The 19,561-nt window shown below is 42.9% G+C and overlaps 1 protein-coding gene across 7 annotated transcripts in view; it reads right to left on the reverse strand.

The window, feature by feature from the left end:
• DLG2 (discs large MAGUK scaffold protein 2) overlaps positions 1-19,561 on the reverse strand; it is a 1,028,485-nt gene that overhangs the window by 13,853 nt on the left and 995,071 nt on the right. For 6 of the 7 annotated variants that reach the window (XM_070749573.1, XM_070749577.1, XM_070749574.1 and 3 more), the window contains 2 exons: positions 15,873-15,972; positions 2,525-2,575 (listed from right to left, as the gene is read on the reverse strand). In XM_070749573.1, the coding sequence (XP_070605674.1) occupies positions 2,525-2,575; positions 15,873-15,972 (151 nt within the window). Of the gene's footprint in view, positions 1-2,524; positions 2,576-12,033; positions 12,080-15,872; positions 15,973-19,561 lie in introns of all 7 variants that reach the window. The other variant, XM_070749578.1, reaches the window with a different exon arrangement.

Below are 19,561 nucleotides of genomic sequence, written 5' to 3' on the forward strand. Positions count from 1 at the left end.
TGAAATGCAGAAAGAAAAGATGATGGCCAGTGTAGCTTTTGTTCTGACCTGAGCTTCACCAAGTCATGAAACAGACTCCTGAAAAACCTATTTTTATTTGGATAATGTGAATTCCTAGCATTCATATCTAGCAATTGCAACTTACGAGGCTTGATGTTACGTGGTTTAAATATTCATTAAAATGATGAAGAAAGTAGAATATTAAAAGTTGGCAACATGCCCTTTGTACCATATTCGGCCACTCCATTACAAATGAACGTTCTACCACCAATGATGGACATGCACAAAGGCAAAAAATTTCTGGTATAAAATAACAAATTGGTTAAAAGAAATAGTAAATGAAGAAATTGAAAAAACCCCAGAATTATACTTATTGGGTATTTTTTAATTAAAAAACTAGAAAAAGAGGTAAGATATCTAGCTATACACATACTAACAGCTGCCAGGATAGTATATGCCCAACAATGGAAAATAGACAAACTACCGGAAGAAAATATAATAATTTAAAAAATGCTAGACTGTGCGGAGATGGACAGGTTATCTAAAAGATTAGAGGGAAAAGAAGAATCAGATTACTATAAAATATGGGCAAAATTTTACAACTGGCTAAAGAAAAGAGCAACAAAGAAATAAATAAACATCTACGTGAAGCAGCACGTCGAATAAAAGAATTGAAAAATTAATACTTTGTGAAAGAAGCAAAATTCTCTGATCAAACACCTAAAAAGTGGGGAAACTTTCATTTCCCAAATGTTGTATGTTTTTATGTATGTTTTTTCTTTTTTGTATGTTATATTTGAAAAAAACAAATGAATAAAATAAAAACAAAAAACAAAAAACAAATGAAAACATTTTTTTAGATGGCAGGATATTAAATCATTGCTATCTCTGAATTTGAATCTGCAATGGTTCATTGCATAGCATGATGGCCTTGGGGTTCCACTTCCTGCTTTTTCTCATGCATGGATTTTGGTAAACAATAGATCTTTGCTTGCAGAAAGTGAGTAAACCCGAAGTGGGTTTAGAAGCACTCCTTCTGCCCCGAATAGACTTTGTGGGTCTTTTAGGTGGGAACTAAATATTTTTTAAAAAGATAGTCCCTTGTAATCTACAACACAACATCCTCTCTTTGAAATAATAGAAAATGTTTGTAGCTCGAGTTTTAGCAATGGTTTGCTCTCCAAGCTTCTTTCAATTTAGCTTCTGAACGTTTTGTTACCTAACTAGGTAACATCATCAGCAGAATCTTCCTGTCCTGTTCTCCTTTGCTTATAAATGCCCTGTGTGCCAATGTGACCAGTTGTCAACCTGATCCTACCCAGCTTCTGCTCAGGCAACCTCACCCTACTTACAAGAGCCTACAAAACTTTTGCCAGATCCATCCTAGACTACTGCTCATCTGTCTGGAACCCATACCACATCTCAGACATCAACACCCTTGAAAATGTCCAAAGATATTTCGCCAGAAGAGCCCTTCACTCCTCCACTCGAAACAGAATATCCTACGGAAATAGACTAACAATCCTAGGCCTAGAAAGCCTAGAACTACGGCGCCTAAAACACGATCTGAGCATTGCCCACAAGATCATATGCTGCAATGTCCTACCGGTCAATGACTACTTCAGCTTCAACCGCAACAACACAAGAGCACGCAACAGATTCAAACTTAATACGAACCGCTCCAAACTTGACTGTAAAAAATATGATTTCAACAATCGAGTTATCGAAGCGTGGAACTCATTACCGGACTCAATTGTGTCAACCCCTAACCCCCAACACTTCTCCCTTAGACTCTCCACGATTGACCTCTCCAGTTTCCTAAGAGGCCAGTAAGGGGCGTACATAAGTGCACTGGTGTGCCTTTCGTCCCCTGTCCAATTGTCTTTCCTTTCTCTGACCTATCTTATATATTCTCTTCCTTTCATATATCCTCTCCTTTAAGTTCACCTTCACCCTCTTTTATATTACCACATGTCTATTTTCTTCCTATGTATTTATGTATTGGACAAATGAATAAATAAAATAAATAAATAAATAAATAAATAAATAAATATATTGGTTTCATAATATTATAAAAATCAATTAAAATATTTTTTTTAAAAAAAGAATTTATATTGGTTTCGAAATATGGCTCCAATCCTTAGCGGAAATGCCAATTCACACGCATGTGCACGCATGCCCGTGCTTGAGATTTGGTTTCTGCGCATGCGCAGGTCTGAGATTTTGGTGATATGGGGGCTTATTTTTGCTTTTACGCATGCGCAAAAGCAAAGAAATTGGTAAAAATCAACAAAATCTCATGCGTGCAAGCATCCTCGTGCGAGATTTCACTTCTGCGCACATGTGCAGAAACGGACTCTTGCACTGGGTTTGCGCATGTCGGATGCACGAATGCCCGCATCCACCACCAGGACTGGATTGGTAGCGCCAGCATTGGGCAGCCCCTCACTGATCCAGGGTCTTTTTCCCCAATTGGAACTCAACCCAGAAGGATATTCCTTCCAACACACCAAAGCTTGCTTACTTTCCTGCCGTGTAACAGGTTCGTAGGAGAGAATGCAGTCCTCTTGACCTCCTGGTTGAAAGAAGAAAACAGAGAGAAAATCAGCATTGAGACATAGCGCTTGCAAAATGCTCCCCAACGTCACGTTTACTTCCTTGAGTAGGCTTACGTACAAGTTACTCCTAAATGCTTTCAAGCAATCTATTTTGGCTCAAAGTTTTAAGTTAGCCTGTGATTTATCATTGCAAACAGGGTAGATACACAGGCCTCCGAAATGACCCAAAGTGGTGGGGTTTTCTCCCCCAAATTTGATGACTTTGAGGATGCGTGGACTTCAACTCCCAGCATGCTGGTTAGGGAATTCTGGGAGTTGAAGTCCACACAACTTGAAAGAGGTGAAGGTTGAGAAATACTGACTTAGTGGAGGAATCTGCATTGAGAAGGATGTGCGTGCTCTAAGATTATTCTCATAATGCTCCAACATTGGAGATTTCAAAGAAAAGATTGGAGAACCATTGGCTTGAAATGGTATAGGGCAGTGATGGTGAACTTATGGCAAGATCACATTGGGGACACAATCTGAAGTTAGTTGGGGGAAAAATCAAAAGCAACATGAGAAAATATTATTTTACTGAAAGAGTAGTAGATCCTTGGAACAAACTTCCAGTAGATGTGGTTGGTCAATCCACAGGAACTGAATTTAAACATGCCTGGGATAAACATAGATCCATCCTAAGATAAAATACAGAAAATAGTATAAGGGCAGACGAGATGGACCATGAGGTCTTTTTCTGCCGTCAAACTTCTATGTTTCTACGTTTGTGCCATTCAGCTGATTTTTGGCTTGCACAGAGGCTCTGGGAGGGCGTTTTTGACTTGCAGAGAGCCCCCGGAAGGGTGGGGGAGGGCATTTTTACCCTCCCCACTTCCAGGGAAGTCTTTGGAGCCTGGGGAGGGCGAAACACGAGCCTTCCCACCAGAAGTTGGGAAACAGCCTCTAGAGGCCTCCGGGGGGCAAGGGAAGCTGTTTTCATCTTCCCTAGGACATTGAAATTATGGGTGTGGGCAGTCACAAAGGCACAATAGCACGTGTGCAAATTCTTTCGGCACCCAAGGAAAAAAAAGGTTCACTATCGCTGGTATGGAGCAGTGATGGTGAACCTTTATTCCCTTGGATGCCAAAGGAGTGTGGGTGCATGCTATTGCGTATGCATGAGTGCCCACACCCATAATTTAATGCCTGGGGAGGGCAAAAACAGCTTTCCCCACTCCCTGGAATCCCTCTGTTTCCCAACTTCTGGTGGGCCCAGTAGGCTCGTGTTTCACCTCCCCCAGGCTCCAAAGGCTTCTCTGGAGCCTGGGAGAGTATAAATGCCATCCCCTATCCGCCTGGAGACTCTCCAGAAGCAAAAAATGCCCTTCCAGAGCCTCCAGGTGAGCCGAAAATCAGCACACTGGCACACACATGCACATTGGAGCTGAGCTAGGGCAACGGCTTGCGTTCTAGCAGATATGGCTCCGCACGCCACCTGTGGCACCCGTGCCATAGGTTTGCCATCACTAGTGGTCTAGTGGTTAAAGCAATAGTCTAGCAAGTTGGAGACTGTGAGTTCTATTCCTGTCTTAGGCATGAAAAACAATTGGGTGAACTTGGCCAATCACCAGGAGACTGTGAGTTCTAGCTCTGCCTTAGGCATGAAAGCCAGCTGGGTGACCTTGGGCTGGTCACTCTCTCTTCCCAACTCACCTCACAGAATTGTTGTTGTGGGGAAAGCAGAAGGAGGAAAGTGTTGTGATCTGCTTGCCGCCTTGAGTCATTTGCAAAAATAATAAAGGCAGGATAGCAATAACTCTCTATAAATTTGCTTACTTGGGTTCAGCTCTATTCAATCAAATGCCTTAACCACATATAATGTTCAGCATTTCAAAGAAGGAGATTTTGAAAGCCACCTCCTATAATTTGGGTGTTCTCCAATGTATTAAGGCAGTGATTTTCAACCTTTCTTGAGCCGTGGCACATTTTTTATATTTTAAAATCCTGGGGCACACCACCAACCAAAATGACACAAAATGACACCCTAAGACACTCTCCTCTCTTTTTCCATCCGTCTCCTCCCCCACCCTTGTGTGTGTATACACACTCTTGAACCATTTCCAAAACAGGTGCGGGCTAGGGGTTTTTTCTCTCTTATTCTTTGGGTGCTTTTTATCCTATGCTTTAAATCAAGAGTCACTTCTCTCTCTTTTGTTTCTCTCTCTTTCCTCTCATTCTCTGTTTCAATCATTTTCTCATCTCTTTTTTCCTCCCCTTTTTGCTCATTTCTCTCTCCCTCTCCTTTTCTCTCTCTCTCTCTTGCTTTCTTTCTCTTTCTCTCTTGCTTTCTCTCTCTCTCACTCTTGCTTTCTCTCTGTTTCTCTTTTCTTTCTCTCTCTTTCTCTCTCTCACTCTCTTTCTCTCTCTTGTTTTCTCTCTCTCTTTCTCTTCTCTCTCTCTCTTTCTTTCTTTCTCTCTCTTTCACTCTCACTCTCTCTCAGCAAAAAGTTGCGAGACCGGAACCTGAGCTTCTTTCTTTGCGGCACACCTGACCATGTTTCGCGGCACACTAGTGTGCCACGGCACACTGGTTGAAAAACACTGTATTAAGGGATGTAGAACTTTTTATTCAGTCTCAGCTCAATCCCTGTTAGTATCTATCACTGCAAATTATGTGTTGGATTGAAAGCGTCTGCTCCATTTTCTTGAAAAATGATGGTTGAACATTGACCTGCTGGACTTAAATTATTAAAACTACATTAATTTTTTGGCAACACCTTGACAAAGGAGTCCAGGTCCATTTCAGAGGTGCATAAGAAGGGACACATATTCGCAGCCCGTTTATATATATATATATATTCCACCTCTTGTTCACAAAGTCTTTTTAGAATCTGAAAAGCAAAAAATGAAAGAAGAAAAACCCAGGGGTGGAAAGAAAGGAAAAAGGAAACCAAGTCTTCAAAAGGAAAGCCAAAGTAAAAGAACCCAAGAAATGCCATAACTTACTGTAGCTACTTTCGCTATCGCTGGCATTAGAAGAGAGGTGTTCTGGAGAAGAACAGGAGAGCAAATTAAAAGGAGATAGTCAAGCTGCAGAAATGTCAAGCAATCTACCCAGTCATGCAATCGGCATGCAAATGGAAGAATCGAAAGCGACGGCGCGGTTAAGTCAGCCAAAGAGTTTCCCAGAACCTTGGCTACGGAGGCCAACAGACATTATCATTGGTGGATACGCCGAGAAAGGGTGGTATTGCCGGTGATGTACCCCAAGTGACGGCTGCCAAAGAAAGCATTAAGGGACGTCTTTGCCAAGACTTGGTTTCGCAAACATTTCTCAAATGTTTTCAAAGGGGCAATGAGAAACCAAAGAGGGACGACAGTCATGTGACACATGACTCAATATGAGATGTACATGGACTTGCTAGTGATGCATGAGGCTATCTATCTCTTTTGTGAAGGCGTCTGGGGCAGGGGTAGGCAAAGTTGGCTCTTCTATGACATGTGGACTTCAACTCCCAGAATTCCTGAACTCGCACAATTGGCTCAGGAATTCTGGGAGTTGAAGTCCACATGTCATAGAAGAGCCAACTTTGCCTACTCCTGCCCTGGGTCAAAGAATTGTGACTCAGGAGGAGCAATGTAGAGGGGACAATTAAATCTTTCCTGACCCACCACTTTGCCCTCTAAAACATCTTTAACCACCATGGCTGATACTAATGTTATTGCTGTTGTTCTTGGTGGTGGTGGTTCGTTCCACAGTCATCCATATGTTCAAGCTAGATTTGGCACATTTGTCTACCCATTGAGTCTGGCGGTTGACGGTGTTACAGATATTGTTGCAAGGTAGAAGCCATTCCAAGTAAAGCCGCCTTTTGCAATTGACTGATGGCAAATTTATCAATGCCAATGGCATTTGTGTGTTGCTCCAGATGTTTTTGTCTACTCACTGAGTCTTTTCCAAGGACTTGGGAAAGGCAGATGCGGAGGTTTGATGGTAATACAGATGTCATCAGGGGATGGATGCCGTTCCAACCAAAGCCGCCTTTTGCAATTGACCGATAGCAAATTTATCAATGCCGATGGTGTTGGAGTGGTGCTCCAGATGTTTTTGTCTACTCACTGAGTCCTTTCCAAGGACTTGGGATCGGCAGATGCGTAGGTTTGATGTAATGCATATGTCATCATAGGATGGATGCTGTTCAAAGTCTTTTGCAATTGACTGATGGCAATGTATCAATGCCGATCATATTCAAGTGGTGCTCCAGATGTTTTGGGATTATTGGTACTACCTTGGTTTGCTTCTACCACAGCCAATCTATTTCTATTTGCAGGTCTTTATATTTTGTGGTCTCTTCAAGTTCTTTTTTTTCCTATTCTGCTGTCTCCAGATACTACCATCTCCACTGGATAGTGGATGTGGCAATACCTGTTGTTGTTATTATTATTATAAGTAGCAAGAGTGGTCAAAGTCCTATTGTTATCTAGGTGGGTGTTCTGTCCGAGTGCCAGCCCTAATAATCAAATGCACACAAAGTGTCTAATTAATAAAAGGATTTAATATGTACAAATGTCCCAATATTGTAAATGTCCTTTAAAAGTCTTTTCAGAGAGAGAAGCAAATCTACCAAAGTGTTATTACTTGGCTAAAGTCTCAAAGTGAAGATAACCTGGTAATAATTACCAGTTGTAGCTAGAGTTCTCAGATGACGTTGTCAGAAATTAACTGCAGGACCGAAGCTCATTAGCAAAGCCATGAATGTGTCTTTTAAAATCCAAATTGAGTGCAAGAGACAAGACAAGATGATTCCTCAATGAATGACATTGTTTTTCTGCAACAAGATGGAGCATGCCTCACCCTTAAATAGTGTGAGGGTGTGACCCAATTACCCAGCAGCACTACTTATGAGTGACTCTTCTCCTAGCCAACCATTCGTGCCTTTTACATGACCTTCGAACCCTAGCTTCCAGAAGCGGCTCCTCCTCTTCCCCTGAGTCACTCAGCCCTGGAAATGCTAACTCATTGCTGACAGGAAGTGCTGTTTCATTGCTGACAGGAAGTATGCTTGTTAAAATAGGCACTTCTGGTACAGAAGGTATCATAGTATATTTCTTGTTATATTTAAAGGTATTAATATTTTATAATCTGAGCAGGACTAAATACTATGACTAAGTCAAATCTTGTGGCCTTTGGATTTTTTAAAAGCTACTTGATCTCTTGGTTCCCAGGTTATTTTACTATAGTAAAATATTTTCCCTCTGTATATACATGCTCTTTATACTTTATTATTTTGATAATATTGCATACATTATTAATTTATTCATGAATTAATTTATTCATGGCCTGGGGCTATTAGATCTCTTCCCCCCTGACCAACGAACGTATTTTAGAATGATCTATTGATTGAGTGAATGTTACTTGAATGTTTTTAAGTTTTTAGGATGTTTTTAAGTCTTGTAACTGTTATTAATTGGATCAAATTGTTTTATTATGTATTCTATGTTTGTTGTGAGACGCCCTGAGTCTTCGGAGAGGGGCGGCATACAAATCCAATAAATAAAGAAAATAAATATATAAATAAAAGTGCTGATTCACCCATGTCAGGCATTGCTGAAGGCCCTGGCTGTCGTTCTGATCCTGACCCCTCATCAATGTCACTGTCACTCTCAGGTGCCATGAATACAGGACGCCTGCATCACCCCTCCACCGTCTCTGCATCCTCGGAGTCCATAACTATTTGCACAGGATGCGAGTGACCCATCACAGTGGGTCTTTAATATTATACAGTGTATAGGTAGTCCTTAAGTTACAACCTTTGTGATTTCCAAGGTACAACGGCATTGAAAAGAGTGACTTATGACCATTTTTTTCAACCTTATGACCCTTGCAGCATCCCCATGGTCACTCCAATTCAATTCAATTCAAATTATTAGATTTGTATGCCGCCCCTCTCCGTAGACGTTATGACGTCACAGTGTTTCACAATCACGTGATCACTTTTTGCAACCTTCTGACAAGCAACGTTTTCACTGGACAACTCTGAGTTGCTTAACAACTGTTGTGGTTCAGACTGCGGCTGCTCAGGGACCGGCTGTGTCTTTGCTGGCTCCATGCCCGGAGGAGGATGACAGCGAAGAGGAGACTGACGGCAAAAAAAGACCTCATGGTCCATCTAGTCTGCCCTTATACTATCTCCTATATTTTATCTTACGATGGATATATGTTTATCCCAGGCATGTTTAAATCCAGTGACTGTGGATTTACCAACCACGTCTGCTGGAAGTTTGTTCCAAGAATCTACTACTCTTTCAGGGAAATAATATTTTCCCATGTTGCTTTTGATCTTTCCCCCAACTAACTTCAGATCGTGTCCCCTTGTTCTTGTGTTCACTTTCCTATTAAAAACACTTCCCTCCTGAACCTTATTTAACCCTTTAACATATTTAAATGTTTCGATCATGTCCCCCCTTTCCCTTCTGTCCTCCAGACTAGACAGATTGAGTTCATGAAGTCTTTCCTGATAAATTTTATGCTTAAGACCTTCCACCATTTTTGTAGCCCGTCTTTGGACCCGTTCAATTTTGTCAATATCTTTTTGTAGGTGAGGTCTCCAGAACTGGACACAGTATTCCAAATGTGGATATTGAAAATTTTGAAAAGATGTTGAATGAAACTGGATGAGATACCCTTCAGGTCTATAAGGTTGCAGCTCTTACTCCGCACCTCCAGCAATGCTGTGATGGAAGGGAATGGCATCCATTGTAACCTAGGACATTTGCAAAGTAGCCACTTCGAGAAGCTTCCTTTAAATATGCTCAACATTTATCCCTGGTTGCACTTTGCAAGGACGTGAAATTGCTACTGACAAGAGAGTTTGTTTGCCTGAACTCATTTTGAACTATGGCACAGTTTGAAAATCAGTAATCTAGAAGATTTCTTGCCTAGAGCTGCTAAGGCATTTCTGAACAGATTTCTCTAAAGATTCTTTTAAAGGACTTAACTAACTGACATCCAGAGTAACTGTGGTATCGTAGGCAAGGAAAATGCCCTAGTAAGATCTTGAATATACAGTGATCCCTCGATTTTCGCGGGGGTTGCGTTCCCAGACTGCCCGCGAAAGTCGAATTTCCGCGAAGTAGAGATGCGGAAGTAAAAACACTATTTTTGGCTATGGACAGCCAAAGACTACCCCCACGCACCCTTTTCCAAGGCCGCGCAAGGAGCCGGGCTTGAAGTTGGGGGTGGGGAGTGACGAAAGTGCAGAGGCCGGCAAAGATTGTTTTGAATGTCGGCTGCCCCCCCAGCACCTCCGGCCCCCTCGCCGCTACCCCCCACCCGCCCGATCCACCCCTCTCACCGGCTTTCTTGGGACACGGGTCCTCCTGCAGCAGCGCTGGCAGCTACAGCTTCTTATCCTCCTCATTCGGCCGCTAGCCACTCTGAGCGCTTTGAGAATGAACGCCCTGCCCCTCTCACAGTCCCTTAGCTGAGAGCGCTTTCGTCCCAGCTATCAGCGAGGGAGCTGCAGGAGAGGTGGGGCAAGCGTTCTCACAGAGAGGGAGAGAGAGAGGGAGAAAGAGAGAGAGAGAGAGCAAGAGGGGGGAGAGTGGAAGGTAGAGAGAGAGAGAGAGAAATGATAGAAAAAAGGGGAGAAAAAAAGAGAAATGAGAAAATGATTGAAGCAGAGAATGACAGGAAAGAAAGAGAAAGAGAGAGAGAAGTGACTCTTGGTGATGACGTATGACATCATTGGGTGAAAAAAACCGTGGTATAGAAAAAAAAACGCGGAGTATTTTTTAATTAATATTTTCTGAAAAACCGTGGTTATAACCGTTTCGCGAAGTTTGAACCCGCGAAATTCGAGGGATCACTGTATTTTTTTTTCTGCCTAGGATTTAACAAGCTTTACAACTTCATAATCTCTTTTTGCTGGGTTGGAAATCAAATGTTTGATTCACAAACAAGAAACAAGATCAGCCCTATAGGGGAACACTTTCAGATCTGCTACAAAGAACATGAAATTGTAATCTGCTATAATTATTAATATTTTTTTCCTTTTAAGGGGATGGAAAGAAGAAAGAAGAAGGAGTCAATCTATTCTCCAAAGCACCTGAGGGTAGAACAAGGTTGGACTATAAGACCTCCAAGGTCCCTTCCAACTCTGTTGTTATTATTATTATATGATGAAAGACGATGCAAAAAAGATGTTGAGACTCTAGAAAGTGCAGAGAAGAGCAACAAAGATGATTAAGGGACTGGAGGTCGGTGTGAAGTATGTTGGTGTGAAGTAAGTATGTGTTGGTATGAAGAACGGTTACAGGAACTGGGCATATCTAGTTTTATGAAAAGAAGGACTATGGGAGACATAGCAGTGTTATAACTGCTTACAGGTGATTGCTTACACCTACACTTATGTACTGCTTAGTACTTAAAGGCTGCATTAACAGAGGGATAGAATCAAGATCACATGAAGGGCAGCTTTTTAAATATCAACTTTATATCCTACTGTCCATCTTGGATCAATTATCTTGGGGCAGCTTCTTCAAAATCAAACTTAGTCTCTATCGTCCATCTCAGATATAAGTCATTTTTGGGGCAGCTTCTTCATCAGGAAACTTACTCTCTAGCTTCCATCTTTGATAAGTCACCTTTTGGGCAGCTTCTTCAACATCAACTTCACTTGTTATTGTCTATGTTGGTTAACTCATCTTTTGAGCAGCATCTTCAACATCAACTTTATACCCTACTGTTGATCTTTTGAGCAGCTTCTTCAACATCAACCTTATATCTTACTGTCCATCTTTTGGGCAGTTTCTTCAACATTACACCTTATTCGTTATTGTCCATGTAGGGTAAGTCATCTTTAGAGCACCTTCTTCAATATCAACCTTATACCCTACTGTCCATCTTTGGGGCAGCTTCTCCATCATCAAATTAGTCCCTATTGCCCATCTTAGATAACTTATCTTTTGGGCAGCTTCTTCATCACCAACCTTACTCCCTATTGCCCATCTTGGATAAGTCACCTTTTGGGCAACTTCTTCATCATCAGCAACTATTTTTTTTGACTGGGAAATGTGTTTTTCAACTTTTCAAGAATCCTAAGATTGTTCTAAAAAAAAAAAAAAAGCACCAATCTTCTTTTTAAAGAAATCCACAGTCACAAAAGAATCAATATGCATTATAATGTTTGTTATCAGCAGAGATCGACATACCCATTGCATAGGCTATATGCTATTAATGTTGTCATGCAGAACATAAAATACAATGAGAAACCCCCTCTTTCGTCCCCCTCCCCCCCAGTGCATTCAAAGCTGGGGACAAAAAGTAAAATCTAATCTTGTGCATGCTTAGAAGGAGGAGGGGAAGGTTTTTTAGGAAGAAAATGAAAAAGCCAAACTTTAAAAATAATAGGGAGGGGGAAAAAAGAGAAATGAAATGAAAAAAAAAAGTTATTTCCAGAGAAAGGGTTATAAGTGACCATTCCTGGGAACTTACTCAGAGTCTTTGTCCCATAACCGTCGTCCCCTAATCCGGGGAAGTCCTGCACCGCAGTCCCCGGAGAGAGCAATGAAAGGAAAAAAACACCCGCAGAGAAGGAAGGAACAGGTCAGTGCAGTTGAAATGGATACTACCATGACAGACCATGCAGATAATCCAATCTGGATTCCCGTGTTTTGAGCAACATAAGGTCTTAATCTCCCAATTCGAAGACTTTCATGGAAGCCAAAGAGATGTTGTTAAAATGAGAAAGCAAATGACTGTGTTTAGTGGGGTGGGGGTAGAAATGCAGGTAGTCCTTGACTTACAACCAGTATTGGGCAGCCCTTGGTATTGTGGAAATGGCAACTCATGCACATCTGTGGGTCCCTGCCGTGTACCCCTGCACACCCCTATGGGAGATTTTGAGTGCTGCTGCGATGGGTGCCCAAGTTGCTTACTGAAGCGCACAAAATCGACAGAGTCAGTGCCACCCGACAATCTCTTGACTGTTTCGCGATTGAAGGCGAGGCTTTTCTCAACTGTATAGTGACCAGAGATCAATGAAGGGCTACCAAATTTTTTACTACCGCACTGTGGGCGTGGTTTATGCAGGACACTCTGCATTTTCTTTCGACATCTTTTAGTGCAAATTGGGTGCTCTAGGGTGGAGCTCCATTTTCACTACCCCACTACATCCCCTGCCGTCCAGGCAGCAGCCCAATCCTGATGGAGATGAAACTTGGCCTTATCACGGTACTCCAGAGAGCAAACATCTATCAATGCAGTGGCGCCTTACTCATTCTCCTTCAGCCAAAAAATTCAAAACTCAGCAATCGGCAAGAAAAATCTTGGGCACTCATCGCGCACAAATCTTGGGCACCCATTGCAGCAGTGTTCCTGCCCTTAGCTTTCAGGGAGCGTATTACAGCACGCACTTCGCACTTGGAGGGAAACAGAATGAGGATGCTCATCTTTAACCTTCCCCACAACGCCAGTCAATGATCCACTGACTATTGGTACCTCTTGTTCTCTTCCGCTGGCTTCCTGCTACATGATAGTAATACCAACTTGCCCCGTGAACATTCCTCATGAGAGCTACATGCCTTGTAACTTTACTTTTACTATTACATATGTAGGGCGTTTGCCCAGGTTCGAGGAGGGCGTTTGCCCAGGTTCGCCTGGTGCACCAGTTGCAGCCTATTTGGACAGGGAGTCATTGCTCACAGTCACTCATGCCCTCATCACCTCGAGGTTCGATTACTGCAACGCTCTCTACATGGGGCTACCTTTGAAAAGTGTTTGGAAACTTCAGATCGTGCAGAATGCGGCCGCGAGAGCCATTGTGGGGCTTCCTAGATTCGCCCACGTTTCTGCAACACTCCGCGGCCTGCACTGGCTGCCAATCGGTTTCCGGTCACAATTCAAAGTGTTGGTAATGGCCTTTAAAGCCCTACATGGCATTGGGCCAGAATACATCCGGAACCGCCTTCTACCGCACGAATCCCAGTGGCCGATAAGGTCCCACAGAGTTGGCCTTCTCCGGGTCCCGTTGACCAAACAATGTCGTTTTCCGGGCCCCAGGGGAAGAGCCTTCTCTGTGGTGGTCCCAGCCCTCTGGAATCAACTCCCCCTAGAGATTAGAACGGCCCCCACCCTCCTTGTCTTTCGCAAATTACTCAAGACCCACCTTTGTCGCCAGGCATGGGGGAGTTAGGAAATTCCTTCCCCTAGGCCATTACAAGTTATGTATGGTATGTTTGTGTGTATGTTTGGTTTTTATAATAAGGGTTTTTAGTTATTTTATTAAATTGGATTGTTACATGTTGCTTTTTATCATTGTTGTTAGCCACCCCGAGTCTGCGGAGAGGGGCGGCATACAAATCCAATAAATAATAAAATAAAAAGTATATCTGGATATAATATGTACATATTAAATCCAGTGGAGACTCATATTCTCCCGCATCTCTCCTCTGTGTCTCTCTCTTCTCTCTCACTCTTTTGTACTAGAAATCGCTTAGAAATCGCTTGCATCTCGACTTTCTATTTTAACTGCATTCTGTGAAGTGGCAAAGCGGGAAAACTTCAATCAGATATCTGATTTTCACAGAGAAGACACTTTCCCGCACTCCCCACTATTTTTTAAATAGCTGGGAACTAGTCCAAGCCGTCTCATTATCAAGAGCCTTCCAGTTCAATGGAATGAACTGTCAAGCTAAGGAGTCGAAGCTATAGACGTTTGAGTGGGAACTCGCAGGCACAGTTCACCAAGGAGTACAGGTACTCCTCAATGTTTGAGCGCAATCGAGACCAGGATTTCCACTGCTGATCAAGCTGGTTGTTAAGTGAATCATACCCAATTTTACAACCGATTTTTTTTGAGGGGGGGCCATGATCGTGAAACGAATAGCTGTAGTTAAAAGACTCATGTAGTCGTTGTGTATCTGGCTTCCCGCATTGGCCATTTCTTGTTGGGAGATGGCTGGGGCAGGCGGGAATGGTGGTTACCGATGCTACTGGTGCGCTGCGTGTGTAGCTTTGGGTCTCTGGCGTGCATGCTTGCCCATCCCAGCGAGATTCTGCTTCTGCGCATGGACAGGAAGCAAAATCTCACGAGGGGATACAAGGGGATACAAGATTTAATAAGGGTTTTAAATTGTTTTTAATATTGGATTTGTATTTTGTATTGCTTGTTGTGAGCCGCTCCGAGTCCTCGGAGAGGGGTGGCATACAAATCTAATACATTATTATTATTAGTAGCACTTTTTAACAGAGCCAGCATATTGCCCCCACAATCCAGCTACTCATTTTACCCACCTCGGAAGGGTGGAAGGCTGAATTAAGCCGGTGATGAGATTTGAACCACTGACCTGCAGATCTAGCAGTCAGCTTTAGTGGTCTGTAGTACTACACTCTACCCACTGCGCCACCTCGGCTGATTAACAACAACCAAGGTCAGAGAACACCAAGGACCTGTTTCGGTACCGTTGTATCCAGTGTTCCCTCTAATTTTTTGGGGGGGTGGGCGGAAAAGTATAGTGTCTGAGCGGCAGTCCCTTCGGGACTGGGCGGCACAGAAATAATAAACAAACAAACAAACAAACAAATAAAAAACCCACCCTGTTTTGCCTCAGAGAATTTCAAAATAAAATACTGTACTGTATGTCTATAACAGTGAGCTCATAATAGGGCAACTCTATCAATAGCAAAATGCCACTTAAATAGTTGAGCTAGTTTCAAACTAGATTTTGATTTTCTTTCTCTCTTCCTTACTCCCATTCTTTTTATTTCTCTTTTCCTTCCTCTCTTTTTTCTATCTGTTTCTCTCTCTTCCTCTCTCTCTCCTTCCCTCTTACTCTTTCCCTCTCGGCTTCTGGGCAGGTTTGAAAAACTCTGAGTTGATGATGATTTTTAAGTGCGCCATGGCTCACTGCTCAGCTTAGAGGGAACTATGGTTGTATCTCTGAACGGCTGCTAAATGAATGGTTGTAAATCAAGGACAACCCACATCGCTAGATGGAGATGGAGACAGTGAAGAAAACCCCAGTCCACAAAAGATTTGTTTTTTATAAAGACAAATGGTTTTTCTCCTTAAGCAAATTTTGAGATGGACCAAGCGAAGGAACGGTGGCCAACCGGCATTTGGATATTTTCAAGCAGTAGAGATAACACATTTTAACTTTTTCTCTCCCCTCGTAAACCCCGTGGGGGAATCCAGACTGTTATATACATCGATCATAGTAGTAATGCCTCACCTGTCCTGAACCTGACTTTAAGCTTGCCTAGGTGTGTGAAGTGCCGTGCGTGTCACCCACGAGTTTCGCTGTGATGGTTGTCTCTCAAAACATGTTACTTACGTTCGGTGTCACTGGCGTCCTGCTCACCCACCTCCTTGCTCTTGTAGAATGGGAATTTTCGTGAAAAGATGAAGTTCTTTTTACGCTTGTCATTGAATGACTGTGAAGGAAAAGAGGCATGGCCGAAAAAAAACAAACGAGAAACAAAAACAAGGACGTCTAATTGTTGTCACACTCATGCTGACAAAACAACTAGGCTGGTAAAAGTGGGAAACAACTGTGGCGACCGTGTGAAATTTCTTTCTGTTGGCTTCAAGAATGAAGCGTTGGGTGTCTTTAATAAATAACTTTTAAAATTAGAGATACAGTGGTACCTCATGATACAAACTTAATGGGTTCCAGGAGGAGGTTCGCAAGGTGAAAAGTTCGTAAGATGAAACCATGTTTCCCATAGGAATCAATGTAAAAGCAAATAATGCGTGCAAATCCTTCAGGAAAATCCCAAACTTTAGAAGGGAGGCAAACAGAGGGCAGGGAGGAGCAGCTAAAGGGGGCGGGTGGAAGAAGCAAGGCTAGGCTAAAGGGTGAGTGGGAAGGAATAAAGGCAAGGGGGGTGCCCCTCCCTTTTCTTTCTTCAAAAGACACTCTTTCAGTGCCTGCAAGCACGCTGTTCTCCTACTTTTGTTAATGCAAAGTCTTTCCCCCTCCAAGCCGCCCCTCCCTTTTCTTTCTTCAAAAAAGGGGGGGAAAAGAAACCCCTTCATCCCAGCAGCAGCGGCTTGGGTTCGTAAGGTGAAAAAATTTCGGAAGAAGAGGCAAAAAAATCTTAAACACCAGGTTCGTATCTTGAAAAGTTCGTTAGAAGAGGCGTTCGTAAGATGAGGTACCACTGTACAGTGGTACCTCTACCTAAGAACGCCTCTACTTAGGAACTTTTCTAGATAAGAACTGGGTGTCCCAGATTTTTTTGCCTCTTCTCAAGAACCATTTCCCACTTACAAGCCTAAGCCTACAAAAGTGTAACTGGAAAAGGTAGAGAGAAGCCTCTGTGGGGCCTCTCTAGGAACCTCCTGGGAGGAAACAGGGCTGGAAAAGGTGGGAGAAGCCTCCGTGGAGCCTCTCTAGGAATCTCTTGGGAGGAAACAGGGCCGGAAAAGGAGGAGAGAAGCCTCCGTGGGACCTCTATAGGAATCACCTTGGAGGAAACAGGGCCGGAAAAGGTAGGGAGAAGCCTCCGTGGGGGCTCTCTGGGAATCTCCTGGGAGGAAACAGGGCTGGAAAAGGCAGGGAGAAGCCTCCGTGGGGCCTCTCTGGGAATCTCCTGGGAGGAAACAGGGCCAGAAAAGGCAGGGAGAAGCCTCCGTGGGGCCTCTCTGGGAATCTCTTGGGAGGAAACACGGCTTCCACCATTATTTGCTTTTACATTGATTCCTATGAGAAAAATTGCTTCTTCTTACAAACTTTTCTACTTAAGAACCTGGTCACGGAACGAATTAAGTTCGTAAGTAGAGGTACCACTGTATCTCACTCAGGGGAGGATCATGAAAGGAGAGGAAGTAGAAAACAGTGGGGGGCAGCAGCCGTTGCGCCCAGGTGCGCAGCTCTGGTAGGAAATTTCGGGATGCATGTGCAGCTGCGCACCAACGGCACACCCCACCCCCACGAGATTTGGCTTCTGTGCATGTGCAGCAAACCAATCTTGCTGCTCTTTTTAACTCTTACCGGAGGGCCCTTGGCGGCTGTCGTGGGCGCATGGGCACCCATCAGTCACATATGCACCCATCGGCGCGAGATTTGGCTTCTGCACACGAGAGCGAGATTTTGGTAATTTTTGCCATTTTTTTTGCTTCTGCGCATGCTGTATGCTGTTTCCATACCTGTATTTATTTATTTTATGTGAGCTATCTTGAATCTTGCAGGGAGCTACCGCACAAATTATAAAATCTATACATATTCAACCTGACAAGTCAGTCTTTTTCCTCTCTTATTATTATTTTTTTCATTTCACAGTCCTAATAAATTTACAGACTGTTTAAAAAACCTGCAGCATTCATTCCTGCTTCCAAACGTGCGTGTATGTGCTTATTTTGGTCACCAAAGTTTCGTGCCACTTTTACTCTCCAAGGATAATTAAAATTTAGTAACAAAAGCAAAAACAAAGGGCGGAAAATGATAGACATAAAAACCCACAAACGCCCCCCATTACGACTGTAAACACTTGGATTCAACACAACGTAACCCATCATGCCAAATGGTACACAATCGTGCAAACCACAATTCGTGCAAACGAAAAATAAAGGCAGATGTCAGAAATTATAAGCATAAAAGGTTTCCAAATGTAACGATTGGCGGGTGGTAATATTGAAAGAATGGCCTATCAAATCTAGAGAAATTAGAACATGCATCTATGTCTCTCTCTCACTCTCTCTCTCTTGAAATTGTGATTCCTTTCCCCAGAATTAAACAATGTCATCCAATAACAGAATTCTCATTAGGACAATGATACTTAAATTCACAACTCATTGATTTCAGATTTCCAAATTTTCAAAGAAAGCAGATCTAACATTGGCAGATTAAATATTTTTTCTTTCTAGTCACTCAAAAGCTTTGTGACTGAGATACAAGCAGACTGTCAGTATCAATTACCATTTTATGTTGATATTTGTTGTAACTTCCACTCTACTCCTTTTTTAGCATCAAAAAGTTACATATCTAATACAGGGAGTTTGTGTTGCTATCTATACAGGTAGTCCTCAACTTACAACCAAATGTAAATTGAAGACTACGTATCTCTACCTTAGGACAGCAGTTCCAGTATTATCTCCTTCGGAGAAAAAACAGCTATATCTTCTAAAATGTTTAGATCATGGAAATGTCTACATGTAAGGTTTCTGATATGATGTGGAATATGTGAATTTACCCATTCAGAAGGTACTTAGCAATAGCACTTAGACTTATATACCACTTTACAGTGCTTCGCAGCCCTCTCTACGTGGTTTACAGAGTCAGCCTATTGCCCCCAACAATCTGGGTCAGTGTTCCCTCTAATTTTTTGGGGGGGTGGGCGGAAAAGTATAGCGTCTGAGCGGCAGTCCCTTTGGGACTGGGCGGCACTCTTCCCCTCTCACTCTTTCCCTCTCGGCTTCTGGGCAGGTTTGAAAAACTCTGAGTTGATGTTGATTTTTAAGTGAGCCATTGCTCACTGCTCAGCTTAGAGGGAACTATGATCTGGGTCCTCATTTTACCCACCTCGGAAGGATGGAAGGCTGGTGAGATTTGAACTGTGCAAAAGTTCAAAAACAGCCTGCAGTACTGCACTCTAACCACTGCACCACCACGGTTTAATTATCAGAAAAACTTAAGAACGGTCTACCATAGGTAGGCTGCAGATTAAGGACACAGGAGCCCAATGGCATCAGGTGAAGAAAGAGGGGTGTATTTGATATTTTGTAAGCTGCCTTGAGTCTCAGGAGAAGGGCAGCCTAGAAATCGAACTAACAAATAAATAAAAACAAATGTTCAACATGGAATTGCTCTTATTAGAATTCAAAAGCTGCATCTGGCACAGAATATGGTGGTCAACCTCTGACTACATTTGGACCATGGGAGGCACCCGTGGAGGTTGTTTTTTTCTTGCAGACATTTCATCACCCTACTAGGTAACATCAGCAGGCCTAGCGGTGATGATGTTACTTATTTGGGGCATGAAACATCTGCAAGAAAACAGCCAAGCTCATCGAGCACGCAAG

The sequence above is a fragment of the Erythrolamprus reginae genome, chromosome 4 (genome assembly GCF_031021105.1).
Source record: "Erythrolamprus reginae isolate rEryReg1 chromosome 4, rEryReg1.hap1, whole genome shotgun sequence".
NCBI lineage: Eukaryota > Metazoa > Chordata > Lepidosauria > Squamata > Dipsadidae > Erythrolamprus > Erythrolamprus reginae.